Genomic DNA, 13,234 nt, shown 5'->3' with positions numbered 1-13,234 from the left:
TAGGGTACCCCTACTGCAATCACAATTGCATGTCGCCCTCCTTGTATACAGAAGCTTCCGTAAAACTGTTCTCTTGGACACAGAAAACTGACATGAGAATCTAATTTTGTCAGTCAGTCAAACTCGATCTCGGTTAGGTCCAACTTATACGTCAAATTTTGAACAGCATTGACGGCGTTGCTTCCATAGTGTATTGGCATGAGGTTTCTCGTAACAAACAATCGTATTGGTTCACGCTAACAAAGAAACGTTATACACGAATATTTTATACATTTTTCTGTTGAAAACATAGAGCAGTCAGCCTGTTAAAGAAACAACGCCAGTCAAAACAACTGAACCACAGTCTAGTACTGCACCCACCCATTCCCCCACTGCACCACAAACAACTGCAAAACAGACAACTCCTGTTACCACTCCACAGACAACTGGTCAAACCACGGCAGGTCCTACAACTAATCAACCTTCATCCACTAAAGCGCCAACGACTACTGCACCACAGGCCACACAGCCGAATTCAACCACATTTAATCCCTGGGGAAAAAAAGATCTCTACAAAAGCACCAAATAACAATTAAGAAAAGAGAGAACAACTGAGGCTACAGCAAATAACTGGACTAAAATTAATTGCAACGGACAAATGGTCCGTATCTGAGGGATTTTAGGGAAAAGAATGTTTAACATGAGAAAAAAAAAATCACGATTTAACGTCTAACATAGATGGTTGAATTGTCTAAGCCTTTTTCTCAAGATTGACCAATATCTAATGTAATTGTTAAGGTGACTCGATAGAAATAAAAGGGGCGTCGTATGTCTGCCTCAAAACTCTAATAACTTCACCATTTCTGGCTCCATTTCCCTGAAACGTTCGCATTTTTACGCAATTTATCGAGGAATAACATGCATGTCAATATATAGATGTAATGTTCGTTTGTTTTGCGCGATATAACTTTTATAAGTAGAAACTCAGCCGTGTTCTATTGAAAATCCGCGAATCTGATTGGTTCTCCCACTGTTTTCTATTCGCCGATAGAAAACGATCGCGCGCTCGTTGCTAATTTAAAGATTATTTTTTCTTCATTTGTGGCTTATAAGTACGTAAAATTGTAGGTTTTTGGACTGCAGTCCTTTAAGAGTTTCTACTAAAACAATTAGAAAACTCGGGTTCGTAGTCTAATTGTTAACTGAACACTACTTTTGGAATAAAATTGCTATTTACAGATGACTGAGCGCTAAGATTTCGTTTAAACTTCTGCAATTAGCTCTGAGTTCTTACCATGGCTCTTCAAGTTTCCGCAAAATCGTCGAAACAGAAACCCCGGTACAATTTGCACATCAAAATAAAAAAATAAAAAAATAAAAAACGACTTTTTTGAAGGGTAACACAATTACTGGTGTCCCAGTAGTTTTCATTGTGGCCCTGAATCCCTGATCGAATTGGAATTTAGAAGTGTTGGTTTTTGTGGAGGGAGGAAAACCGGAGAACCCGGAGAAAAACCCTCGGAGCAAGGCGAGAACCAACAACAAACTCAACCCACATATGGCACCGGGCCGGAATCGAACCCGGGCCACATTGGTGGGAGGCGAGCGCTCTCACCACTGCGCCATCCCTGCTCCCCTATTAACTCTGGGCGAACTTTAAGGCTTAGAACGCCCCAGCTCTTCCACATTTCAGCTAAAAGCACAATAACCGAACTAAAAGTAAGTTCAATGTATCAGTGTTGTTAGCTCCAAATCACATTCGGTATTTGCAACGATGAAAACGTTTGAGCGAATATTATAAACTCACATTTTGTGACACAATGTAGCGAAGTCACCAAATTTACGTTTTTATGAATTATATGAAAACTAACCGTACAAATCGATTAAAACTACCGGAACATTAAAATGAATATTTTTGACATAACTTGTCTGGAGCTGCCTTGATTTGGATGACATGTATTTTTAAAGCGAAGCACTGTTTCAACTCTCTTGTGAACGCCGCCTTGTTGGAATATAATTTGGATTCTACAGCTGACGTTATGAACTTTGTTTTTAAGAATTTACAATGGACTAGGAGGGGCGGGGAGGGAGGCTTTGACAGTTTTCAGTCACTAAATGCTCGATGTCTAAAGTGTATAAAATTTAATGCCACGTGATGCTCTGTGTCACTGAATGACACTGGAAAAATGTGAAAAACAACAAAGACGCAATTGGGGCCTCGAGAAAAAAGAAAGATCCTCATGCTTAAATTCATTTCAATCGTTATTTTGGGACCACTTTAACGTTGACTCAGAGCCTGTGGATGTCGCTTTGAAATCAGCATTCTACCTTTTATCTGACTGAGAAGAAAATGGAATTTTTTTATATTTGTACCTGATAAGACCGTGGCTATTTAAATCAGAATAGACATACATACGATGCGTTATTCCCTATTTTGCAATTGGTAGCACACCTTTTCAAGTTTTACACACTCTACACACTACTTCCCAATTGCAGCAGTTTGCTAAAAATATTATTACTTGATTGGCACAACTAATTTTTTTTTTAGATTATTCCGATATTTTATCTCAACAGGTTTAGAACCTTTGTGGTGAAGGCTGCATTTTGCCGCCGATGACTTTAATCTGGGGATATGGAATTCAGCGTTTTTCGGGTTGTGGGAGTGGACATCTAATGTATACTACGGAGGAAAGAGATCGTTCTAAATTTTATACATCATAATAGCCAGTTGTCTAATTATCCTATGTTCCAGTCTTTCCCAGTCTATCTCATCCAATAATACACTACATCGTGTTTCAAAGTTTGATAACATGATCCTGACAGCCTTGGATGTAACTGCTGGAGATTTTTCAGGAAGACCTTTGTTAATATAGCCCCAGACAGTTATGTCCATGGTTAGTAAATTCAGAAATTTAAATAAAGGGCAAAGTAAATTATCGGGGAGCTCCGCTTTTAGGCTTGGCTAAACCTATTTAATACATCGTTAATCTAGTTTCAAACGATTGATATATGCATTAAAACTACAAGACCCGCGGATATTTCCTTACAAATTTCTTCAATTATAGAAGAGCAGATGTTCAATGTACAATCCTAAATTATGTTCGGTCTAGAACAGCTGCAACAATTCCTCAATCGAATTTCTGTGGAAGAATTCTCATGGACACCACATCTTCCTTTTAATCTTCTTTTTCTTTTCCCGCTCCTGCTTCTTCTGTTTTCTTCTCTTCTTTTTCGTCCCTTTTGTTCTCTTCTTTTTCGTCCCCTTTGTTCTCTTCTTTTTCTTCTCGTTTTTCTTCTTTGCGTCTTTTTTTCTTGGTTATCCGACATCTCGAAGGAATTTCTTTCTGTTTTCTCTATGAATTCACCTTGAAGGCCAGTACACACTGGCCGGTGAAATATGGCACCACTGGAGGGAGATGTCAACTCCTTACATTCACCCTGATGGTCAGTGAAGCGTGGCACCTCCGGAGGAAGATGCGTTCTTGGTAACGTAACAACTTTGGTAGCTTAAAAAAGTTTTTAAAAAAACATCAATAATAAAAAGTGAGAAATGTGCTGAATGACATCGATAAACAACCTGTTTGGCTATTATTTTTCTATTGAGGAGGTGAAAGAAAAAAAATCTTGTTCTGGTTACTGGAACTAATTTTCACAAACGCGATTAACACTTGTGTTAACAGATTAACACTTATTAGCGTTTGCCAAAAACTGTCTATAACAGAATAAGTCTGCAATGCATACATGTACGGCTTACGAGTTATTCTTGTAATTACAGTAAATTACCAAAAAGACAGTCACACTCAAAGGAAACACCATAATGGCCGTTTTTATGCTTGAGACGATAAAGTCATCTAGACGTCTTTAACGTTTAAGATGCCTGCTATAAAAACGGACGCATTTAGTAGACGGCTTTTCAAAAAAACAAAATTAAAAAAAAGAATGGGTCCTACACTCGGAGGACACTGGACACGAAGACGTTTAATTTTTATGTTGCAATAAATATGTTGCAATAAATTGTTGTAGTTAATCAGTCTTACTGTCTAAACAAATATGTGTAAAACAATTATTAAATTTTCAAAGAATCCACTGACAGCTGTGTTTTGTCCTAATTGCTTCAATATGTTTAATCTGCACTTTGTCAAGAAGCAGCATGAATGTGTGAATGTGGCTATTGCATTGGAACTGCTTTGACTGGAACTGGTTATTGGCCTCTATTCTGCCTCTATGCAATACATAGAAAGCCCAATCCTCACTATGAATGGCAGATATATTTAAACAAAACACAGCGAAAACCATGTAGCAATAACACCTAAGTTAAAAAAATAAACTGTGTTAAACATCTCTGGATTTGCTACTGAAAGATCCTTCAATTCAAATTGATTACTGGCAAACCACTGTATCAACTCTACTTCCTAGACTCCACATGTATTGTATCAAGATGTTGGACTTATTGGACTTACTTGCATCACAAATTGTACAGAAAGTGCAAACAACTTTCAGCCCCATTTAAATTTAACAAGAGTAAATCAAGATGCTATATCAACTTTACTTCCTGGAAACTTGTACTTTCCTTGCACTGCGTGTTTTACCTCTAAATGATATTAAGTTTTTGGACTTACTGCACAAAATTTACATTACAGATTGTACAGTCAGTGCAGACAACTTTCAGCCACATTTAAACAAGACGCAATCTAGAGACATTATTTCAAGACATTTTATTCTTGCCAAAGTTGTGGAAGTTTCCTCGCTGTATAGTAAAGTTACAAAATATGTTGCCTTCCATTGTGAAAAGTCGTGATAAAAGACATCTTATTAGAGTTGTACGAATTAAATCGTGCCAATTTTGTGAGCAAAGCAGCTTACAATTTGCTTTTTATTAATTACAGTAACATTGGTTTGAAACTAACCTTTCCTTGGAATGCACAACTAAAAACACCACCGGAAACAAAGTACTGTATTTTAAAATTGTATTTACCTGACAAACCTATTTTCCCCCCTTTTATAGCAAATGTCTCAGTGTCTCAACTTTGGACTTACAGTGAGGAGCCCAAAAGGGTGACCACTTTTAATGTACTAACAATTTTCCTTGCAAGAAAGAATGTGAATTAATTAAAAGTGGTCACACATTTGGGCTCCTTGCTGTAAATCACACATCTTTTGGACTCGCATTTTCACTCAATAGACATTTTTGGCTTTGTCAGTGTAAATTGCCCATTTCAAAATCAAAATCACATGATGCTCCCCAGAGAACTTGTTTTTAACTATCTGAATACCAAGAGAATTTTTCTGAATTTGAAAGGAGTGATCATGATTCTCAAGAGTGATGTCACAGTCTGAAATAGGACAACAAAAAAACGAAGCCCGAAAGGTCTCTTCTCAGTTCTTTGTCTGGAATTTTTAACATATAGTCCAGCGGATAAGTGTCATTTTAGGAACCAATCGTGCACTTTATGATAAAAGCATAAAACTTGGCACACTTTAATTATAAGTCATGAGGAATATTTTAAAGATTATAGGCAATCTGGCTATGACCTTTGCCGGGGGGCCCGGGGCATTTTTCAAAATGGCCGCCAGCCAGAATCTTTATATATGACAGCATAATGCAAAATTACCTACTGGAAGGTTTAATCATATTTCTAAGGCAGGTCATTTATTAAAGAAGGTCCAGAGTTTAGAAAATTGTACAGAAATTAAAATTTTGAAATGTTTTGGGAAAATTGTTGCCATTTTGGACTTTATGCAAATTAGATTTTCAAAAGAATTCATTCACACTGATTTTATAATTTTATCTTGTTCCCTTGTTTTTGTTTTTCTTGAAAAAGTATTTAAACTTGGTTTTAATACTGTTTTTGCTGAACTTGTTTCATATATACAAGCCGCTTTTGCTGATAGAGTGGATCAGCTAGGTTGAAAAAAATTCTCAGCAATTTTCCTCAATTAGAAGGCTACAATGAAGGTCGAAATGTGCTGAGAGTGAAGCTGCGCTCCTATATCGCGCTGCAAACATTGTTTGCGAGGACATGTTGAGAAACAAATGCGTAACACTGGTTTATTCACAGAAGATTGTCAGGAAAATTCGGTGCCTGAATCATTGCTGATGCTTATTACATTGATCGTGTGTGGGAGAAACATTATGGACAAAGCTAGCTACTTGTCACAACTTTCTCTTTCTCTTTCACTATTTATAATGTATAACATTTGCGTGCACCGGCGTCAACAACCCTCTTCGAACACCAGACATTTCGAACAACGATAGACGCCGCGGCCATTATTTCTATGTGCATTAGTACACTCATGTCTAACAAAGATCAAAAGATCTAGAGGATACACTTTACAGGCTAGGATTATCTGTTTCATTTGACCGTGTCCTAGGACTGCCTTCAGTCGACCTTGGCAACTTTCCTTGGCAACTAGCCACTTCGAGACAGTTGGAACAGTTTGCCCGTCTACACTAAACATTGATGTGTTCACGACATCAGCGGTCGATATATTATTGACCATGAACCAACAGCAACTAGTGCACATGGATCCTTCCATGGGACAGGCATAAAACACTGTTTCAGCACCCCGACACTGAACATCGTGGCAATAACGCGGTCTGGCAAGACGGGATATACAGCTATAAACTTGTTCCGGCAGCCACTGTCACAAAGAACGAGCCTCCTGTTCCAGAAATTTGTGGACTGAAACAATCCAGCTGCAGTCTGGTGAATAAGGCTGTAGCAGAAAAAAATGACTGGTCCGATCACCTCAGCAAGATTATCGATGAAAATTATGAGAGTGCTGGTGATAAGGACTTGCATGTAACTTGGGATGCATACCACTCAAGAAGACTACAATCAGCAAAGACCCCAGTTCATGGTCCTTCAGCATTCAGCGCACTTCTTCCTCTTTTTTCCGAATGACTAGAAGTCAGTGGCGATGATTTGTCATTCCATGAATGTGGTAAAAAAGGCTGTGGCAGTTCTTAATCCTAGAAAAATTCCTGTCATCACATTTGATCAACCACTGTTCACCATTAAAAATTGCAAATCTAGTGGATGTGGCCAAAAAAGTTCAAAAAACGAATGAGAAAGAGTCATTTGCAGAAATGTTGGGTGGCCAACACATCAAGATGGCATTGCTAAAAGCACTTGGAGATCTTTTCGAATGGCAGTGGCTGGACGTCAGTACTAATACAAGCTGAAATAGGGGCAGCAGGTACTTCGAATTCTTTCCTGAAAGCGGTGCATGTAAAGAAACCCCCAAATGCACATCAGATTACAGCTTGCGCTCTGTATAAGCTTCGACAGGCAACATACGTTGAGTGGCAAACAAGCCCTTCAAAGTCCACAGTTCCATCTCTGGCAGCTTGTGCTGAATTGTATGTAAAGAATTTAACAAAACTTCAGTGGCTGGTACATTATCTTAACCACTACAACTTCTCACGTGCCATTGCCATTTACATGCGTGACATGGTTATGCTCTATGGTAAACACCCCAGAATATTGGAAGTATTTTGAAAGGAAAAGTTCACCATTAACAAGACACAGCGACTTTTCTCTAGGATGGCTTTAGATGAAAGCCGTTAACAGAACAATGCCCTCGTGAAAAGAAATGGACTGGAGATGTGGAGTTTACAGCATCCGCACTACTGAGATGGATGGTGTCTGGAACAGAGATGGCCAGGATTATTGGCAAATTTCGCGTTGTTTTAGTGAAGAAGAAAACAGTTTCACAGCTTCATCAGCACGAGGACCAGCCAGGTGCCCTGACTTATTAAAATGTATTTTTCTGTTATTTTTTCCCTTTTTTGGTATCTGCAGTCTGTCGATACCTTGATCAATTTATATGAGAGCTTTGGTTGAAACCATGGACAATATGGACAAGCCATTCTCTCAAACCAGCAGTGACCTTTTAGTTCTTGGAACTCGGAAGGAAATGGATGCAGCAGTCATCGATTTTGTCCGCCAATTGAAAGAGCTTAGCGAACATCATTGCAACGAGTTCTTTAACAGCCGAATAGTAGAACGCACAACTCGACTCAGTGATCAATAGAATACCAAAGAACATGCAATTTGAGTTTACTCAGGTGGCGTCCTGATAAAGCAAAAAACCGCAGACAGGAGTAGCTACCGTCCATAAAACGGGACCGGCATTTGTTTTCAACAATATACATCGCCATTCAAGTGCGCGATGCTGACCTTAAAGAGTTTTTTTTCAACATGAAAACCAGTCGTCGCCACCCTCAATGAGTGGATGTGCTAAACGCTGCAGAGAACGGTGTAGATGCGTAAAAGAAAATCTGTCCTGTACATTGTTATGCAAACATCTACATCAACATCGCCACAAATGTCAGGGACACTTGTTGGTTAAATTGATTGTATCGCATATGAGCTTACGTCAGAACAGTCATAAAGTAAATGTAGGGGATTTTTTGATATTGGTAAAATGAGATCATAATTTGCATATATAAATTTAGCCTCGAAATGACCACTCAAAGACTGTAAGACACTTTAAAAGAAATGCTGATACCATATTTCTTATTTATGGTGTTAGATCAATAAGTATATATCATTTAAATGGCAATTTGACGTTGTACCAAGTCGCTTTGTTTCATGTTGTCGTAACAAAGAATCTCGCTGGCGGCCATTTTGAAAATGTCTCCTCCCCCCTGACAAAGGTCACATCCAGGATGCCTATAATCTTTGAAATGTTCACCATGATTTATAGTATTAGTGTGCCAAGTTTCATGCTTTTATCATAAAGTGCACAATACTTTTACCTATCCGCCGGACTAATACTGTCTTGCTTTACTGGAACGTCCTCGCCTTAGTATGCATTGCATACCGGTTATTATACTAGACGTTAACGTCGTCTCGAGACAGCTTTAAGGTTTCAGACGGCTTTAACGTCTCTAGCATAAAAACAGCCAATAAGGATAATATTTGATCGAGGTTATGATTACTATTAATTCCCACTTCGCTGAAAACGAAAAAAATTGTTCTCATTAATGACTGTTCCTTTGGACTGGGAACCATTTAGTGAAAATGTTTACGCATTCGACAACATTTGCACGCTTTTTCGAGCTGCGTGGAATCGATTTCACATCTGAAACTGTTGAAGTACAACTGTTTCGAGAAATTCTGATCCGACAGAAACGTAAAAGCGTACGCGAAAAATGCCAATAGGTAGAATGGATAAGAGAAGAAAACCGGAATACGCTGTGCATACTAGTAAGAAATAACAACACGAAGTTTTTTTTAATTTTTTTTAAGCAAGCCAGCTGTAGTCAAAATAATTTTTAGAAGATTTAGTTTGTAGGTGTATTAATGGAAAAGTCCCCTAATTTTTTAAAAATTATTTTACTTTTAATAGAGATGTAGCACTAAGACAAACAAGGCAGGCTGATTTATTGCATCTGCCTAAAGTACGGACAGAAGCCGCGAAAAAGTCTTTTTATTATTCCGGTTGCCAAATTTATAACTCTTATCAAAATAATATGTAATTTTTATATCTTTCGATTTTATACAAATGCAACATAATTTTAGTTTAAATCTTTGTACTCTTATATATTTTAATCTTTTTAACTTCCATTTTAGGTACACTGTGAGGCTTTTAGCGACTTTTTACTTTTTACTAGGGCCTCTATTGATAACAGTTTTTATTGTAAAAGCTGATGGAGTAACCCTATTTAAATAAAGGCTTTCTCTCTTTCTCTCAAGATTGTTCCAGAACACGAAAGCAAATGCCAATGCAAATGCATCACCAGTCAACTACCCTGCCCATTATACTTTTCGGCACTGTCGCATACGGATACATACTCATTTACCATATAGCTGTATGCTTTCACTCCAACTCAAAACTGGGAACAAGTTTATCCGATGGCATCATATTAAAGTTGTACGGGATTTTCAGCAGCCGCAATGATAGGATGAAACAAAGATAGGATGAATTTTGACTGGCCATTGGACCTCATTTACAGCCCATCACAAATATTTCAGAAAAAAAAAAACAGAAAACGCAAAAAAGATACCATTGTAGGGGTGGGGAATAACAATTAAGAGTTTATAGTTACCTAGTTCCTTGTTTCTCATTGCGTCACCAAGTCTGTCATCTTCTTGAAGAAACTTGTTTACTTCCGAACATTCTCTTCTTTTGTCCTCCTCTGACTCTTGGAAAGTCTCCGTACACACCTTTGACTCAGATAAGCCTACCACGGCATCAATGGAGCTTGTCGTGACTCTTAAAGCTTTAAACGCATCCTTAGCGAGTTGCACGTATTGGCGAAATTCTTCATTTTCCATTTTGCAACTGAGCGAGTGGTGAATTGAGTTCCTTAGAAGACGGAGCTGATCTATTGCAAGTGCAAATGTTTCATCATCGTTTCCTTCTGGGCTAACCACTGATGCATGGAACCTCTCATCACAGTGTCTGGGCTTCACGTACAGATCTTTCAATGTTCTGTGTTGTCCACTGATGTCTGGTAATGCAAAGGACCTCGCACAAATAGTGGCCCGGAATAAAGACGTAAAACCCCATTCTTCATAGGAGAGGTGTGTGGGAACTCTGGTACGGCCACCCTCTGTTTTGCGAAACAGATTCCTAACAAACGTTGAGTCATTCCACGGAAGGAAACCAGGGAGGTATCCAAAGGTGTCGTCCCACCTGGATTTAAAAGCCTGACGTAAGGCCTTAGGAAATTCATCTATTACAATTGATGTTATCTTGAAAAAGTTTAGCTGGTCGTCCCCAAACGGCGGATACTTGGTCCACTGGGCACAATTTTGGAAAGTGTCCTTACAACATGCTGTTGGACTACCTGCAAAAATGAAATACAGACACATCAGTCGTGCTCTACTTCTTTCTTTACTCTCTCTCGTATGCACGAGCCCGCGTTATCCAGTTCTCCACATTTTCGGTCAGAGGTTTCACACCCTCCCTGAAGCATGTTGATTAAAGAAATAAAAAACGCACCCGAGTGCATTGTTGAGTTATATAAGCAGGCGGGAAATTTTAAGAACACGAGAGAAGGGCATAGAGAAGCACGAGGCACAGCCGAGTGCTTCTCGCACTTCTCGAGTGTTCTTAAAAATTCCCAAGTGCTTATATAACTCAACAATGCACGAGGAGAAAGTTTTTTATTTCTTTTATGAAATGTTAAAGAAATTGCGCGCGCTAAAACTCGTGACGTAAGCAGCGTGCATTATAACTCAATAAGGCACGCGCGTGACGTGTGCAGCGTGCTTTATGGAGCTATAATGAAGTCAAACTGACCAATCACAGCGCGCGCAATTACTCGGACATTTTGTAATTCATTTTAATTAAATCTTAATATTTTTATTATAATTTAATGGACCAGAGTTCACTGAGCTTTTGACATTTTTGTCAAGCCAATAATTAAGAGTTAGTTACCTAACTCCTTGTTGTTGAATATGTCATCAAGATTTTCCTTTAACACCACCGTCTTGATGGATTCTCCGATTGCTGCAATTAATGCTTTGTTCGTTTCTTCAAACTCATCCTTAGCAAGTTGTAACTGATGTGAAAGATCTTTGAGTTCTTCTTTCCTTTCTGCTTCTGCTTCTTTCAGATCCATTTGACGTTTCAGGCTTAATTGAGCAATATCTGACATTATTTCAAGTAGATGTCCTTCCACCTCTTTTAAAACGATGGAGTTTCCTTTCTGCAACTCCCTTCTGATCTCTTTATTCAACTTAATCAAATATCCAGCTGTATCGGTGGAATTTAACGTAACTCCCAAAGCTTTGAATGCATCTTTGGCGTATTGCATGTGCTGGTGAAATGTTTCTTTGTCCATCTTGGAACTGGGTGAATTCCAGTTTGAGTTCCTTAGACGACGAAGTTGATCAATCGCAAGTGCAAACGTTTCAGAATCATTTCCTGTTGGGCTTAACACTGATGCATGGAAGAAGCTAGGGCGATTTCTTTTGTGACTCACATACAAATCAAACAGTGTCCTGTGTTTTTCTATCGTGGGTGTCACTCTGGAAAATGGTGGAAGTGGAGGTGAACGTGAAGGTGAACCCAAGGACCGCGAGGAGATAGTGGCCCGGAACAAGGCGGTACAATCCCAGTCCTCATAGGAGAGGTCTGTGGGAATGCTGGTATGGCCACCTTCTGTTGCGTGAAACAGATTTCTAACAAAGGTGGAGTCGTCCCACAGCTGGAAACCAGGGAGGTATCCAAAGGTGTCGTCCCACCTGGATTTAAAAGCCTGGCGTAAGATTTTAGGAAATATATCCTGTACAATGTAAGAAAACATAAAATAGTTTGACTGCTCGTCCTGAAACGGCAGCAGGCCCACCATGCTGTGCAACTTGTCAAGATTAGTGGAGACAGTGTCTTTCCGAGATGTCGTTGGACTACCTGCAAAAACGACATACAGAGGCACCAGTCACGAAAAACGTACATACAAAGCTATATTTCATACTCTCGAATTACAGTTTAGCTGGACTTAGCTAATATGTTCGAGAAAAAGTGAAAGCACACGTATATAAAAATACTCAAAAACAAACAACCAAATACTACATGGATAAAGTATTACGTAAATAAATCAATTCCTTTCTAATGATAATATATAAAATCATACCATATTTACTCGAATAAGCGCCGCGGCGCTTATTAAATTTGTCGGGCCTCAATTGCGGCGCTTATTCGAGGGCGGCGCTTATTTGAGGGCGGATCTTATTTAAAATTTGGACGCCACAAAGGATCTAACATTTTACAGTAATTGAAAATAGCGCCTTTTGATTTTCAGTATTCGTCTCTTGCTGAAGACAGAAGTGACACCAGCTGCCCTGGCAAAGTTTGCAGCCTTCATAGCATTTACAGAACTACGTATTGGAAGAATGTAGGATAGAAAAATGGAAAAACATCGCTTTTGATGAAAAGAAACGTCCAAAATTGGTAAAGAGTTGCTTTGTAGTGCTGTTTTAATTAAACGGAATTCCTCGAATAAGCGCCCCATCAGGACTGCGGCGCTTATTCGGGGGCGGCGCTTATTAACTTTTTTGTCCCAAATGTGGCGCTTATTCGGGGGCAGCGCTTATTCGAGTAAATACGGTATTACTTACAACCTACATAAAATTATATTTGCGGATAAGCCACTCGAAGTTAAGTGCAAGTGACCTATACTCCTTTCTCTACTTTCTCTAGCATGCACCCATATTCATCAGTCCCCAGAACATGCGCGTTGTTGGCTTATAATAGCAGCCTCTAGGAACAACATTGCACATTCATTGTATTTGTTTAT

The 13,234-nt window shown here is 38.9% G+C and overlaps 1 protein-coding gene across 1 annotated transcript in view; it reads right to left on the bottom strand.

Annotated features, from left to right (window-relative positions):
• Positions 1-2,401: 2,401 nt before the first annotated feature.
• LOC144638723 (uncharacterized) overlaps positions 2,402-13,234 on the bottom strand; it is an 84,350-nt gene continuing 73,517 nt past the window's right edge. The window contains exons 19-21 of the mRNA XM_078497949.1: positions 11,374-12,348; positions 10,037-10,780; positions 2,402-3,485 (exon numbers count right to left, since the gene is read on the bottom strand). Of these exons, the coding sequence (XP_078354075.1) occupies positions 3,070-3,485; positions 10,037-10,780; positions 11,374-12,348 (2,135 nt within the window). The 3' untranslated portion in view covers positions 2,402-3,069. The remainder of the gene's footprint in view (positions 3,486-10,036; positions 10,781-11,373; positions 12,349-13,234) is intronic.

The sequence above is a fragment of the Oculina patagonica genome, chromosome 14, assembly GCF_052425735.1.
Source record: "Oculina patagonica isolate OP01 chromosome 14, crgOcupat, whole genome shotgun sequence".
Classification (NCBI taxonomy): domain Eukaryota; kingdom Metazoa; phylum Cnidaria; class Anthozoa; order Scleractinia; family Oculinidae; genus Oculina; species Oculina patagonica.
The sequence above is the reverse complement of the archived record's forward strand: the minus strand, read 5'-3'. Positions and strand labels throughout refer to the sequence as shown.